The following is a 16,958-nucleotide window of genomic DNA, read 5'->3' as shown; positions in this document are numbered from 1 at the left end:
GGCCCCTTATAATAAAGGAATAGCTGCTTCAAAAAAAAAATCAGCTTTAAAAGTACTTCCTCAACAATCCTGACAATTTCATAAGTTTTTTTTTTACCCGGACCAACACTCTGGAGCAATTTGCTGTGAAACTCCTGTGTGTGGTTTTCTGCTGTCACACGCAGTTGCAGCATACAACTCCTTTCATAAACTGATTGAGTTCCATCTTAAAAATTCATTTTTCCCCAAGCTGCTCCAAACAGAATTGCAAGAACACTTCAAGTTTTCAAAAACAATCTGTCTCAGAATCCTGACCTGGAGAGATCACCACGTTCTTCATGACATTCAAAATCCTGACTTTTTCTGAGATCACCACTGTGGATGCCAGTGACAGTGGTGAGATTTGTGACCTGGCTCTCTCTCCTCAGGCAGTATATATTTTATGTAAGGCACTTAGCAGACACTAATTTTGCAAGAGCTTTCAGCCATTATGCATCTTGGCCAGATTTGCACTGGCAGCACAGGACAATGAGTGAGTCCAAGATCCATTATTTTGTCCTGAGTCATAGAACTGCAACAAACCACTCATTTTGTTATGAAAAACAAGCACTTATTTACTTTCAAAACTGTTCGACAAGCCACAAAACACATTTTACAGATTAACCACTACTTCTAGGTCACAGTAGTTATTTTGGTAATAATCTTACATATTTGTAGATAGAATTGAGAACTTCAGTGACTCTGGGAATTCATTTCTGATCTGCTAGAAAAAATCCAAAACCAAACAACAAAAGCATTCCAATGTCACATCTATGGTTTACTTCTTGTGGAGAGTGATCTCTGCAATAAGGATAGGGGAAGGCCTCTTGGAGAAAGACTCTGAGTGTACAAGATCCAATAACATCTGATATTGGAGCAAAAACTCTCCTGAGGCTCTGACTCTGGAAGATCACGAGGTAGTTTTCAAAATTAGACAGAAAATTGCTTGATTTCTCATGCCTAAACAGTGCTCTTGAGAGCAATGGGATTTTACAGAATCAAAAGAATAGAGGTAGGGATTGGCTTTAAAAGCTTAAATGAAGATTTATTTTAAAAAGATAAAATCTAACAACACAAATATGATGGCCCATTTGTAAGGAAGGTATCCCCCATATTCCGACTCTGAAATATTTTATACCCTCTCTACTGTATTATCCCCGTAAACTGTTAGGCAATTTTTTCCTTTGGTGGAAACATTTATCTATATGGACGTAAAGTGCAGCTTTTGAAACAAGATTCATGTGTTTTATAGACTTCTCTGCTCCCTGAAGTCTTTAAGGAATTCTGAAAAATGGGTGGTCTTGGATGGTCTGCTGTGCATTTCCTAGGCTTCTCAGCTTTAGTCAAAACTAAAGATCCTGCTTTTGGTACTGAAATCTTAAAAATGTTAGTTTTATTCTGTTTATTTGAAGGAATTTTGCATACCTTTTTATGTTGATGTTGATAATTCATAAAGCTCTTGGAGAAGGCACTTGGGATTATTTGTGGACATGTTAGGAATCATGATATGCTGCAAAATGTGGCAGTACTATATATGCTTAAGCAAAAAAATTGGATGTAATCATACACAAATATGCTTCCTAAGTACTTGATTTATCCTTTCAATTTAATGTACTTAAACTGTGAACCATCTGTGGGAGTCCAAGGGGTTTTCTGCAGTTAAAAATATGTTCAGGAAGACAATAAAACAAGGAGAGATTAGATTAATTGGTCATTCACCAAAGAATAAGAAGTTTAAAAACATTCTAAATGAAACTGAGGACTAACACTAATTATTAACCCAACTACTAGTGCTTAGAAGCACATGTATCCTTCATCTGCCTGGGAAGGAGGGCTGAGTGTTGTTGCATAGCTATGCCAACAGGATCAGGACCAGTATGCACTGTTGGCTGCAGGAGGAGCAGGGGCCCATCCCACCTCCTCAACACTCCTGCTTCCAGTAAGCATGCCCATACTAACATGGGATGTTCACACTGCCTCTTACAAGCAGACGCAAGAAAATGCTCGTGGTATTTCTGACCCAGCTGGAAACATGGTTTACACTTATTGGATTAAGTTACAGAGTGTCCAGGCTCACTTCCAGGTACTGGAGATGGATTGTCCATTCTGCTTGGGTGTCAGGGTGCTTCTGGCATACTTGTGGCCAGTACCAGCTGTCCCACTGTCCCCATGGCACTGTCCCCAGGCTCTCCCAGGGGCAATTGCCATGTAGTTGCCCTGTTTTGGAGCCTAAGAGAGTCATCTCTCTGGCTCATTTTACACCAGCAGAGCTCAGTGCCCCACAGTATTCCCCAGCATGTTTAATTTAATCTTATAACTTTGGCCAAAGTCAGCTCTGAACCAGAACTCATGTAGCTGTACTTAGGCAGTGCTTGAGCCCAAGCTAATAAAACCTGCTGAGGGGCAGGATATATTAGCTCGGGTTCAGTGCTGTGCTAACATGGCTATATGGCTTCCAGATGGCTCAGAATTTAGGCAGAGCTATTGCCTGCCAAAGTCCATATATATCTATATATATATAGATAGCCTAAATTCCACCACCGTAAGGACGCTAATGAAGGTGAAATCACTCTGATGTTTTGACTTGTAAATATCAGTTCCACTAAGAGATTTGAGTGTAACAACACAGCAGTATCCTCTGGAGAACCTGCCAGCTACTGTGGTCATGTGGGTAGGTGCCAAGACTGACTCGGGGCAACCTTGGGATGAGACTGATAATATTGAATGTTGTAAAAGTGATTCCAAGGCCAATGTGAAAGTAAGCAGCCTACTACCTGAAAAAGCCAGGGTGCTGGCATAGGTTGTTATTGGTTGAAAGCAATTTGTTCATGCTGCCTCTCTGAAGGCTTCACAGGAGATAGGGACCTCGAAAGGCCCAGCCTCAGATGAGAAGATACAAAGACATGTCTCCTAGCATCTTCCCTATTATCGCTTGAGAAGGACCTCCCAAGTATTTCTTGCAGGAGTAGGAGCCAAGCCCCCTTCCACAGGAAACATGTAGTAGTATACCCAAATATGCACTGGAGGAAGACTTGGCTTTCCCCAGGCTTCATCTGGATCAAGAAACCTATTTCAGCTCTAGTTTCTCTTTGTTCTAAGGAAAAAATAAATACCTGGAGTCTGGGTCAGGGAGCTGAGGATTGTTGTTTCCTGCCTACCTCAAACAGTGAGAAAGCCTAAGGAAACTTGCTATAGGAGTACATGTTGATAGAAGTCATCTTAATCAACTTGGACTTCTCAAGGAAAGTCCCAGTTTATCCCCTGTGATGCGCAGCCTGACAAAGTATAAGGCACGGTGATTCAGGAAAAGGCACAGAAATACATGCCTATTGTTACCCAGAATGTTGTACTGAGATCTGTCTATCTGGGAGCTGATTTATTCTGTAGATCACCAATAGTCACTGTTACACTCTTTCCTCCTTTCCCATTTTCCATAGGCAATGCTAAGTTCTCCTCAGGAATGAGACAAACAGCAACAGGAAGACTCCTGCAGCTTTTGTACTCCTCCATTAGAAGTGATGTCTAATTATAAAAATGGTAGTACAAAGGTGCTGATTCACTGGAACGTGTTTTAAGTCTTAGGAGGCATATGGTATACATAGAGAAAAAGTGTCACACGGAGCTTTTCAAATTGTTTCTGCATCTGCATTGACTTTATGCTGTAATTCATCTAACACCCGCATTTCCATCAGTGTGAAAATGATCACCTCTCGTTTTAAACACCATGGAGAGTTTTGGTGTCAAAAGGAGGGAACTGGCCAAAGGAGATGCTGCAGAATGTTGAGGAGGCATTAAAAAAGAGAATCAAAAAAACCTGATCCTTAATTTACCACAGCCCCAGGGAAACAGTGCATTATATGTTGACAGCTTCCATATGTGTCATGCAAACCTTTATTCTTACTGTTCAAAATAAAATGTCCCATTAAGAGAAAAAGTCTACATTCCATGCTAAAATGGTGCTTATGATACCAAATACTGTCTTAAAGAAAAAAAGAAAATGCATTCCAATGTCATGTGGCTTTTTGTACTTTTTCAGCATTTTTAAAAGGGAAAAAAAATATGAATTACAACAACCAGACATTCTCCAAGGGTTTGTGTTTTTTTGTTTGTTTTTTTTTTTGTTTGTTTTGTTTTTTGTTTTAAATCACACTGTTGTATTAAATAGCTACATTTTTTTTAATTCCTCATTTAGACATTATTATTATTGATGTACCTTCTTCAGGGATCACCAGAAAAATGTATCTCTACAAGTAATTGCTTAAAAAGTCATTGAAAGATAACTGTAAGAAAGATTATTAATAATGATAACGATAACAATATAGTAGCACCCTGGAGTCTCAGTAATTACTGTTTCCCTATTTTAAAAGTGCTCTATGAATAAATCTGAAAAAATGAGTATGTATTTGCAGACTATTAGCCAGTGCCCCAGTAAATACACGAAAAACGAATCCTCTGACTTAATGGAATCCAATTTAGTATTTAGTTTAATGGTCTGTTGCAATAGAAAGGTTCATGGACCAGGTCTTATCATAAATGTCTCTCCAGTTATAGGGACACAACTCCTGTACCTCCCATAAACTCCATAGACAGCTGGAGGCATGAAGAAAGGTGTCTCACACCCTCATGGTCTGAAGTTCCCCTGAGCCAATGGCAGGTTTTTCCATTGCTTTTGATCACTCCCTTGGGCATTCATAGAGAAGTGGCTGGAGGAAAGGTGGGTGGGGTTCCCTGGGTTGCAAACAGAGTCCACTGCATACCAACTATAAAAATTCATGTTTTTTTCTGTACACAAACATTCAACTGCTGGTGTTTCTAATAGCTTCCAGAAGTAACAGCAACCCAAAGAAAAAATAATCACAGTTTTAAGAACGAAATTGTAAAAGGATGATTTTCTGTATGCTAAGCTGAAGTGGTATAGCACAGGTCTTCCCAATAGCTTTGAAAACTTTAATCCCTAGAAGGGCAGTCTTCTTGCATGAATAAACTAAAAGGGGAACAGAAAGTGAGGAAAGGGGAATTCCCTCCTCTCTTCAGCAGCTGCACTGAGAAATTAAAATAAGCAAGGGGAAGAAGGTAAACCTGCCTGTGACGTTGGCATTTAAAATAGAAAATTATTTATCACCTTTCTGATTTTGGGAGTAAGACAGGGGAAATATTTACATTAACTGTTCTTTTACAATTTCTTCAGTGTATTAACCTAGAGGTTTCTTTTAACTGTACAAACTTTCCTGCTGTTTACTGAGGGAATATAAGTTTGAGGCTAGAATCAACAAATTGATAGTTCCAGGGTTTCTTAATGAGTGCCTTTCATGGATATTTAATTTTCAAGAATTTCTGTATTTGAATCTCCTGGAAGAAGAAAAAGAAAAAGAAAAAGAAAAAGAAAAAGAAAAAGAAAAAGAAAAAGAAAAAGAAAAAGAAAAAGAAAAAGAAAAAGAAAAAGAAAAAGAAAAAGAAAAAGAAAAAGAAAAAGAAAAAGAAAAAGAAAAAGGGAAGGGAAGGGAAGGGAAGGGAAGGGAAGGGAAGGGAAAAGGGAAGGGAAAAGGGAAGGGAAGGGAAAAGGGAAGGGAAAAGGGAAGGGAAGGGAAAAGGGAAGGGAAAAGGGAAGGGAAGGATAGGAAAGAGAAAAGAAAAGGAAAGAGAAAAGAAAAGAAAAGAAAAGAAAAGAAAAGAAAAGAAAAGAAAAGAAAAGAAAAGAAAAGAAAAGAAAAGAAAAGAAAAGAAAAGAAAAGAAAAGAAAAGAAAAGAAAAGAAAAGAAAAGAAAAGAAAAGAAAAGAAAAGAAAAGAAAAGAAAAGAAAAGAAAAGAAAAGAAAAGAAAAGAAAAGAAAAGAAAAGAAAAGAAAAGAAAAGAAAGTCATGGATGGAGTTTACTCTGGAGCAGGAAAACTGGCCAGGAGCCAGTCCACCTCATTTGGATACCTGACGGAAGCGTCACCTCTCCAGAATTTTAAGGGTTTAAAACTGCCCTTAACCAAACCAGGCTGCCTCCCCATGCAGCCCATAGCCAGGTGCAGGGCATTTGAAGACTTGTTGAATGCAGCAACAGCATGGCGGCCTACTCGGGATCAATGTCTTCCTTTTCCACTGGCTATATCTGGACTTTCTGGGCAATTTTAGGTGAAATTGCCCACCTCGGTTCAAGCCTTTCTGAGCATTGTGCCTAATGGCAGACACTGGGGCCACAGTAGCTTTTTGCATAACTCTCCAGCAGGCAAAGAACTTGCTGGAAAATTCTGAGAGGCTTTGTTCACAGCCCAGTTGAGCCTGAGGGAGAATGCAGATCAAAACCAATGAGAAAATGTAGCCAGAACAAAGAAAGAAGAAAAAAGATATATTAATTCTTACACCAGGGTTTCTTCTGCTACTCATTAACATTATGTCAGCTAAGGTTTAGATTAGCTGGCATCATAGATCCCCTGACCTCTGGCATAAAATGCTTTTTGACAAGAAAGCTAAATCTGAAAGTTTGCTTGTAAAGTAGCGCGGATTAACTGAACCATCACAGAAAAAAATGGCACATAATTCTCTTTTTATTAGTTTCTAAAGAAATCTAAGAAAGAACATTTCTAAAATATTATTTTGCATTGAGATACATTTTCACTTTTTAATAAACAGCATAACTGTGAATAATGTAGTAGTCTAGTAAATTGTTCCTATATCACTGCTATTATTCAGACTTAATAGGATTCTTTTTACTTTTTAGCTAAATAAAATGTTAAAGATTTCAAAGTTTTGACACATTTCAGGGTAAAAATGTTTTGAAATTAAAATTTTTTTTGAAAGATAGAAAATCAATTTCCACATTACCCTATTATTAACCTTTTTCCAATGTCAGTATTAGTGGCAAGAAAGTCACTCTGGTCCTGTAGCTGTTTTATAACTTTCTCTACACTTCACCTCAGAAAGATCTTTAGAAGCTTAATAAACCAAAAATTCCCCAAATCTGCTTGAGTTTCCTGACTGTATGTAGGTAATCATCAATGGAAGAACATTAAAATCAAACCTGATTTTTTATGTAAGAGCTTTTATCCAAATTTCATTTAATTTGACTAGATTCAGTTAGCATTATAATCATTATATTCTATAGAACTAAGAACAATAAATAGTTTCCAGATCATGGCTACATCAGGATAAGACTGTGTTCTTCATTTATAAACCCGCCATGAATTGCCACCCAGTAGAGTTGAAAAACACCAATCCAGAAAAGGTTCACAGCAAGAGGATGACAAGAGCATATATGGAGCTATGATCTGTAGTTACGGTCTTACCGTCCCCTGTTTCAGCGCAGAGCTGCAAGCCCAGATTGTTCTGTGGATTAATCACCCAGTGATTGCTGGTCACAGTAATGTCAAACACAAACCAGCCCACATCAGAAGCTTGAGCCTTTCTTGTGTCTAACAGGAACAAGTCTGCATCCCTAAGTTAAAGAAAATAGAGAGTTATGACATTCAAATATTACTATTTTTTCTCCCTAACTTCCTTGCTGACAATAACTTTCTCCAGTCCAAATGAATAATCCTTCGACACATCCTCATCATGACACAGCACAGCGTATGCTGCAGCCAACACATAATTGTTAAGTATAATACAGGTATTCCCCTCAGATGCCTTGCTGAAATGATCCTGCATATGAAAACTGCAGTTCTGGAAAATGTAAAAAATCTAGTTTCCTGGTATGAATACATGAAATATATAATTGAGACTGTGCATAAAGGATTCATCTTTCAGCACCAGAATGTCTCAGGAAGATTAACATTTATAAAACATCCCGTGTAAATGACAAAAAAATGTCAAAATCACGTTCACATTTCAACTAAAATTCAAAGGCATAGTGTGGCTAAAAGGACCTGTTATTAATATCATATGACAGCAGTGATATCATATAACAAAACATGAATATATAACAGTTTCATATTAGTACAGATGTTTAGAAAATACGTCTATATATCAAAGTGGAAATTATATACTGATTCAGTAATGTACTTATTACATTTTAACCCTCAGTTCCCTGGTATGTTCTCAAATTCGTTCCCATGAAATTTTCCAGTAATTCAGAAGGGCTGCTCAGGGGAGTTAGTATAATTGTGTTACTAAACGTTTAGCATGGATCATTTATTTGTTCTGTTTTCACGTATCTCTCAACACAATTGGTTCCAGAACCACATCTGCATTACAAATAATTTACGGCAATGGCGATACTAAAAACAAGATATTTAACTCTCATCAGTTTCACTTTACACTCTTCAACAAAGCAGCATGCATTATTAAAAACTGTTTTCTCCATTTTGGCTTTTAAACTTCAGTCTATTGTTATATAAACCTTTCCCTTCTCTGCCATAAAAAGTAATCAAAACAACAGTGCACAAGAAGAAATGTTTTACTCTGCATCTTGACTGCGCAAGTCAAAGCAAACTTCGCTTACACAGACCTTGGAGTTGTACCGTTAACTTACAGGCAGCATGAATGTATGTTTAAAGAGGTAAGAGAGATGGCAAGAACAGGCTTTGTGCATAAGTGAATTTAGAATTATGATGTTCCTGCCGCAGTATTCTTAGTCTGCTTAATCACAATGACATGGTAGGAATTTACGGCTTTATCTAGACTAACCACTTTACACGCACTGAAAAGCTCTTATACTGAAAAAAAAAACATTTTGTATAGCTCTTGAAACTGTGTTAGTTCAACACACGGGAAAATAATACCAAATGAGCTCAGACAAGCGTACGTTTGCTTGTACGTGAGAAACAGTTGCAGAATGAGGTTAAAGAGCTCAGCAGCAACGACTGAATCTTTTTTTATTTATTTCTCTTTTTTTTTTTTTTTTAAGAAAATTGTTGGTACTTTCTTTAAATTCACCCTTTTTGCCTTCCTCTACAGGATAATCGTTTGCTGAGCTCTTACGGCTTGTGTTCCAGTAGAACTGTGTGAATGGCCACACAAGGAGAAAACATACCTTCTCCCTCCAGAGCTAACATGAAAACAGTCTTACAATTCAAAAGAGCCTGACCGACTACTCTAGCACTGAACAAATTAACAACGTACCGCAAGCTCATAAATAGTACTCTCTGGAGTCTTAAATGCCCATTTTTTTTCTCTAATAAGAAGTTTTATCAGAACTTTAAAACTGAACAGTTTATTTCTGAATGTAACAGGCTTTATGACAGTTATTTGTAAATATCTCTTGTACCATTTGGTAAATTTAATAGGAAAGTGTAGAACTATGTGGAATATAAAGTATTAATATTACAGCACCATGATTTCTTGTTTATATTGTCTCTTCCTGGAATACATAATTATTTTCCCATATATATTCTTTTAGCTCCAAACTTTGCTGTGAATGATACAAAAAGTTCTCAAAAGTCAGTGCGTAATGCTACTAACAAAATACTACTAACACAGTAGCCCAGAAATCCTTGTAAACAACAAATTCTCCCCAAGGATCTCTTCACAGTGTGACTTGTTATTTGTACAGCAGTAGAAATTCACATCGCTCTGTCTTCAGGACTGCTATGTCCACCTTCCTGAAAGGACCTGGCTATGATAACAGACACGAACAGGCAGATTGTTCTTACCCATTTACTTGGCAAATAAACTAAAAATTAGCTATGAGTACCTAGAGGAAATTAGAACTGATTCACAGGAGAAGATAGTAAAATAAAGAAAAAGACTCCAGATCAGTGCCAATGTTTTAGCCCATCTAGCAGTAATTTACTACAGAAATTACTAATACGTGTCGGGAAAATAATGACTTTTTTCAGAATTCATATAAATACTGGGTGAAAACATGGCTTTTCAAAACTCAGTGATTGCTCTGGATTCAGTACCCTACCATTAGCTGATGTCAGTGAAATTTCTTATCACGTTTCACAACATTTTCAATTTTTAAATTATCCTTTATTCCATGAAAAGACCAGAAAAAAAAAATCACATTTAAAAATGAAAAACAGATGCAAATTTTGGCTCTAATTTAAAAAAAAAAAAAAGAAAGAAAGAAAAAAAGAAAAAAGATTTCTATTTAAAAATAGTCCACAACACATAATAAAAAAGTAAGGCATTATGTCGTAAATAACCTGAAATGCAACAGTGAACACATACAGGCAGAACACAGCTGATTGGCTTTACCTTTATGGAGGCTGTTTAAGTTCAGTGATCTCAGTCTGGTCTCAGACGACCAGTTGCCTACATCAGAAATGCTACCACAGAAAAGAATTTCAGCAAAGAGGCTACAGGCAGAACAGCTACGAAGATCCAGATCTCCTGGGTCATTTAGGAAAGTGAAGGTGAAATAAACCATCTCTACATTCCTTGAAAACCAGCAAAGATTCTGACCAGATCGAAGCATGACTACTACTATGTAATAGGCCATCCCCATAATGCTGTTTCACCTCTCGCCTCATTCCAGAAAGCTGCTCTAGTATCTTAACGCCACTTGAGGATTCCCTAATGTGGGAAGAATCCTTGGGGTTTAGTTAAATTAGTGGCTAGCTGCCACTAGATCATGAACAAGGATTTGGCCTGTTGGAGCACATTACTTTCGTCATGAGAAAAGATCAGGGTAGGAGTACATTGGCGGGGCTGAATAGAAAAGTTGCCTTGCCATTGGCAGTGCTTTACATATTTTCTTAGAACAAACAGTAAAATTTCAATCTCAAAGATTGTAATTTCAGCAAACTCCGAATGAATTCAGTGCACACATTTCAGCAGCCACTCTGAAGACAGAAAAATGTCGGAAACTACAAAGTCTGCAATACAGAAACCATAAACCCTGACCACGCCTTGCCCAAAGGCACAGCAGAACCTGTAACAGATTGCATAATCCTAGTGGACACCCCCATTTCCCATTCAGAGCAAAGAAAGGAGGAGGTCCAGGGTCAAATTAAGCAGCTCTGCTGTGGTGTAACTCTAGCAGGAGTGTGGAGCACTGCAGCTGCAGAAATATTTGCACCTAAATCTGAAAATTTTACACCTAAGGTCTCATGTCTGGATATAGGACAAACCTGAGGCAACAAAGTCATGAATAACGCTACTGAAGTCTAGGTCCCAAGGCAAAAATATGTAACTTTACTGCAGTGATAAAATATGCATAGGAGATCTTCTGACCAAAGATAGCAAGAAGCAAGTGGGAAAAGTTCCTTGTTTAAAATATGAGCACTATAGAGGTGGTGAGGTTGTGGACTTCTCCAATCCCAACATGTTAAAACATTTGCCTCCATATGCTGCATATATAAGTGAAGACTGAAGGGAAACAGTTGAATTAGACTAAGTCTGAAGTTGCCTTAGTTACAGTAGGGAAAAGCCAATGGGTGGTGTGTCTTTGCACGCGTACTCTTCCCATATCATGATTCCATCAGAACACATGGGGTTATTAGGCTAGTGAATGGAAATATATAAGTATTTATAAAATGTTTATAAATAGAAATAGTGATTTCACTATCTTGGAAATGTGCAGATAAGATATTGAAAGAAATCATAAGTATTCTTCAGTGGTTTCATAGGGACAAATGTCATTTAACAGGTCAGATGCTTATTAAAGTTTCATCTTGCTTCAGAGGAGTAAGTGGCTTTGCCTTCTCTAAAATAGAACAGAAGCAACTTACTGAAAAAAAAAATGCAAAGAAAGAAACCCATTAAAGTAGATTAGAAAACTAACTTTTCCCACTTGTTCTTAAAAAAATGTCTGTTGATTTTGCAAGTAAAGAGCTTTCAACATCCCAACCTTGACATATGCTCTTCAAAAATAAATATTTTTTTTCCTTCCAGTTTCATTCTTTCCTCCAAAAAGTTTCTTTTGGAACCTACAACAACAGAACTTTTGCAAGTTAAGTACAGAGGAAAAAAATATATCCTGCACTGTTCTATTTCTGCACAATGTAGTAAGAAATCAGAAGATACTCTGGAAGGATAAGTGTTTTCCCTTCTGTTGGTTCTGCTCCACTGACATAAAACAAATCCTCTTTATAGCCATAAAATGTTTATAATTTGATGGTCATAGATCTCACCTGGAAGGTACAAGCTCAGGGTTCTGTGAGCAGCAAAGAGATTTGAACTCTGGCCCAGCCTTTGAGCTACCTGATGATAGTGCATTTGATGCTTGCAAGCTTACACTGCCATTTCCACTGCCTTTGCTAGACATTGCCAGAATAGAAATGTGTTATCTATTCCAAGATGAGGGACGTTTTTATTTAACTCATAACAATTTTTCTTTCTCACTTTGCTCAAACATTAAAGACATTAAACAACTTAATTTTAAAATGTTCACCAATCTAGGTAGAAAATCCAATACTTTGTGGACATGTCATTTTTTTTTTTTCAGAAGCATCTTGGAATTGCTACTACTTTTTAATGGAAATTTTGTGATATTTATCTACTTTGCCTTGTCAAATCTGGTCATTTACATGGCTCTTGCACAGTCTTGGAAATATGTCCCACGCTGTTCTGCAAACACAGAATCAGATTTGCTCACGTGTAATGTCATATGTGTTTTAATTCTCAGTTATTGTAAGCAGCAAGTGTTAAGTGTCCATATGTCATCTGATTCATTCAATTACATTCTACAGAATACTAAAGCACGCTTGCAAAACAAAACAAAACAAAACAAACAAACAAAAATAAAAACAAAAAAAACCCCACGCCCCTTCAAAAGTCAGCAAAATTGAACAATCTATCTGCCTTTTAAGGAACTAGCTGAATCTTGGCTTGTAGTACCTCAGTGTCAGCAAATGGTGTATTTACCAAATCCAGACGCTTACACTGTGCATACGAATCCACCATTTGTTCACTGAGAACATGAGCCCTCACCCTCTCTGTGTATGGGCAGACTGTTTGGTGAGGCTGGAAATGCAACTCCATAAACCTGGAATAAATTATGTTGAAGATAAGTTTTGTTCTTGCTCAGTTTTTGTTGACGTTGCCTAGGAATTAATGCAACACAAACCACAGAGACAGCAATAATGCCTTGCCAAGGGCACGCTTATGATCAGTTATCACCTCTCTAATTCGGATAGAAATCTGGAACATTACTGCAGGCATAATATGTTCATGCCAACATGGTACCTGTTGGGATATTCCTTGATGATCTGATAAATGCTAATCTGAATTGTTTCATTCTCAAACCGGCTGTTGCTTCGATCTTTGTATATCCGGAATTCAGCTGCTGTCACTGCTTCTCCATGTGGGATTTGAGTGAGGTCAAACCGAAATTCCTTGTAGTGCCTTCGCTGGTGGGAGAAGTCCTTGTCTCTTTCAACTGTTAGTGAAAGAATTGAATGCAAATTAAAGTGGTGAATACCGATTTCCCATGATTAATGGAGCATTCCCCATGCTTAGGAGTAAACAAACAGGACAATATAAAACTGTGGAAATAATAAAACCACAAGCTCAGACATACTTCCAGTTAAAGGAAATTCCACAAGCCAAATGTCTTCAGTTCAAAAGGAAAAACCCTCAGTGGCTTTTATACAAATTCCAGAAGCCAGAGTGGAAAGAATATCAAAAAAAACCTGAAAGAGGGCATGTTGTAAAGTAACTAGAAATATGGACAAACTTAAAGCTGCAGAAGGATTTAGGACTTCAGTTTAGTTGCAAGCACAGTAGCAGTAATATCAGAGAAATAGATGACTTTGGAAAGTGCTACTTGTCACTAATATCCAGGCAGATGAGGGGAATGCTAATCAGTCCCCCTTAACATAACAAATTCTGAAGTAGTGCTAAAGTGCACTACAATCACCATATATTCAAGAAATGGTCACATCATGTAAATCACATCATGTAAATTAACACAGGTCGCAGACTAATGGCATCGGCATCATCATGCCAGTGGTCAGAAGGAGCCATGAATCAGGGCTGAGAGGCAAAATGGCATTGCAACCCCAGCACAGGCAGGGCTGCTCCTGGCTGGAGAGGTCTCTCCGGGAGGCAGTGGCTGCACAGGGCCACTGCCAATGTTTATGACACCATAGTTCCAAAACAACTAATCTTTTTCTTGCTTACGTCAGGAGTGGATGGGGATTTAAGTTGACTTCAATGTACAGCTGTTCTGGGGATTGCTCAGGTATCTGCAGCAGTCCTGACCCCGAGTTAGGCGCCAATCCCACAAAGGAATATCTGTTTTGATGCAGCAAGGGAACTCACAGGGCCCAGTGCTGGCTGATGACTATCTCATGGGATGAACACCAGATTTTACAGATGCAGAAAGGAAAATCATCCACGGTTTTCCTTCCTAGAAATGTAACGCTGACCTCTGAAAAAGCTGTGCTCAGGCCCTGCAGCAGTGGAGAAGTTTCACTTTCCTCATGACTTGACTGATGGTGGACAAAGCCTGACACACAGAGCTAAAGGCTTGTGACTGCACTCAGCTTCACTAAATGCTTCCTCCTACACCCCCTGCTCTCCTACTGAGTTTTGGTAATAACTGTCTTCAGATCCTGGGGAGGAACAACATGAGTTCTGAAAAGTTGTAGGTATAAATTACTACCTTATATTTATAAACAATAAAATGTCTTGATTATTACAGTATATTTATACTTAGATTGTCATGTCTGTGTGTACATTGACACTTTTATATACATACACAATGCATATCTGTTTGTATATATACGCTGTTTGTGTTATTATAATGCATGTGTAGTCTTACAAAGCAGAAATGTGCTGAAAGAAAATGCTGTGTTTTGCAGCTGCCCTTTAAGTGTATAGTCATGGACTTGTTAAAATGAAAATCACTGAAGCAAAAGCTTTTACACTTTTTTCAGAGCAGCAGTCACCTGTGGCCACGTAGCTGGAGCCCTACAGAACACATCACATTCATCCTTTCAAAAATGTTAACTATCTTTGCTTTCACGAGAATATTTTTTTGGAAGTGTACAAAAGTACATTGCCTTATGAATCACCAAAAATAAAATAGATAGGTTATAAGAACATTTTGCCTTCAGTGAAAATGAACTTTCTCTTGGCTGACAAAAGGAAAATTGTCTGCTAGCTGCAAGGTTTGCTTGGCTCAACTGTGTATTTAGCTTACGTGGGTTTGCCATCTTATACTATGTAGAAAAAGTAAAACAGAAAAGAGGCAGAAACATGTAAACGGGCTGCTCTGTAGCTGGAGATGAATGGGCTGCTACTGAAGAGAAACAGGATACAGTCTATTTAGCAGCTCTGCTGCTCAGCTCTAAGCTGTGAGATATATACAGAGATCTAGCTTGAGGTTTGGGGTCTGTTTGCCTTTTTTTTTTAATGTACATGTAAAGCCTTTCATTTCTGAGAGAACTTGGCAGAGATTAACATATGCAAATGCACTGAACTGTGGAGGATTTTTCTAGCATAGAGTCTGCCACAAGTTTCTAATGTTGTAGCTGAGGGTTGCTGAGCTAACGTGGAACAGATATGTCCATAATCTGCAAATGAAAAATATATTAAAGCCAGAATTAATGTAGCAACAATATCTTGTGTTAGTATTTATTCAAAAAGTATTTACCAGCTTTCATGGGTAACTAAGCACAACTCACTGTGAGTAAGCACTGGAGAATTAGACTCTGAATAAAAGTTTTAAATGCCAGTACTCCTGGCCTGAGCTGTTTTTATTTGGGTTTGAGGTTTCTTTTTGTCTAGTTTCTTACTAGTACATGCTAATTAATAACATTAGTTTGGAAAAAGCAGTTGTCTCCATGTACAATACAGTTTGGACACAAACCTCTATGACACAGTGCGATAACCACTGCTGGGATTCTCTCATGAGCACTTACAACTGCTGAAAGAACACTGATAGCCCTTGTCTGTTGAGCCCCAAATTACAGTTAACTTACGTATTATGTATCCATGTACACACAAGGAAGAGACAGCATTGCCATCTGAAAGGATTGCAATTTCAGAATTTCCTTAGGCCTCTACTTGGCAGGACAGAATTGGCAAGCAAGGCAGGACCCGGGAGTAGAAATAGCCTCCAAAAATGAAGGGGTGTGTAAAACAGGCACTAAAATCCATGAAAAATCTTGAGTCCAGGGAAGTCCCACCCTCCACATTGAAGCCAGAATCTCAAACCGTAAATTTCTGTAGGCCAATGTACAAAACATTAAAAACAATTTTATTGTATTTAGAAAAGTTAAGATTTTATATTATATAGCAGACTGGAAAAAAGCAATCACAATCATGTTGCAGCATTGTCTAGTGTCTAAAATGGTGAATGAGAAAGAGAAATGTTATTTAATGCTACTGAGTATTTTCATGTTGAAAATAAGAAACAAATCTAGCTCTCTTCTGCATCTAATAAATGCTTTGTGAGGGAAGACCCTGAATGCACAGTAAGCCATGCATCAGGTCCTTTGCGTTGCTGAAATGGCACTAAGTGCAGCGGGGCACCATGTCTCAAGTATTTCTATTTCAATGTGACAGCTTTTCAGGACTGGCAGTCTGAAAAATACAGTTCAAGATTTTGAAGTATTCAGTGCTTCCAGATCATTCTCATGTCATTCCAGCTCTGCTCAGTTCATCTGCCAAAATGCATCTCTGCGGGACAGATCACAGCATCTAAAAACCAGTTGACTAGAACATCAGGAAGTCCTTTTTTAACCACTGAAAGTCTACAATTTTTATAATTAAAAAGAACTACAGTATCAGGTCGGTGCTGATTACAACAAAATTCTTCATTTGCTCTCACTGATCAGGAGCATTGGCTTCTTGTACTGGTATTTTCATGTCACCTGAAACTAATATATTCAGTGCTATGGTTACATCAGAAAAATCATAGCTCAGGGGAATATCACAAACACCTGTGTGTGTAAGATAGGAAAGAATGATATTTTCCACCCATGTGGCTCACTGATGAAATATTCATACTGTATTAACACTCACCCCAATCCAGAAGGAATGAAGGGAAATCTACACCACAAAGATAGTCTGAAAAAAGGGTTATCTCTTATACGGCACTAATTTCCATTAACAAAAATATGA

General features: G+C 37.9%; 1 protein-coding gene across 5 annotated transcripts in view; it reads right to left on the bottom strand.

Annotated features, from left to right (window-relative positions):
* BMP5 (bone morphogenetic protein 5) overlaps positions 1-16,958 on the bottom strand; it is a 55,879-nt gene that overhangs the window by 18,987 nt on the left and 19,934 nt on the right. For all 5 annotated transcript variants that reach the window (NM_205148.5, XM_046938516.1, XM_046938514.1 and 2 more), the window contains 2 exons: positions 13,074-13,266; positions 7,289-7,437 (listed from right to left, as the gene is read on the bottom strand). In NM_205148.5, coding sequence (NP_990479.1) covers positions 7,289-7,437; positions 13,074-13,266 — 342 coding nt within the window. The remainder of the gene's footprint in view (positions 1-7,288; positions 7,438-13,073; positions 13,267-16,958) is intronic.

This window comes from Gallus gallus, chromosome 3 (assembly GCF_016699485.2).
Source record: "Gallus gallus isolate bGalGal1 chromosome 3, bGalGal1.mat.broiler.GRCg7b, whole genome shotgun sequence".
Lineage (NCBI taxonomy): Eukaryota > Metazoa > Chordata > Aves > Galliformes > Phasianidae > Gallus > Gallus gallus.
The sequence above is the reverse complement of the archived record's forward strand: the minus strand, read 5'-3'. Positions and strand labels throughout refer to the sequence as shown.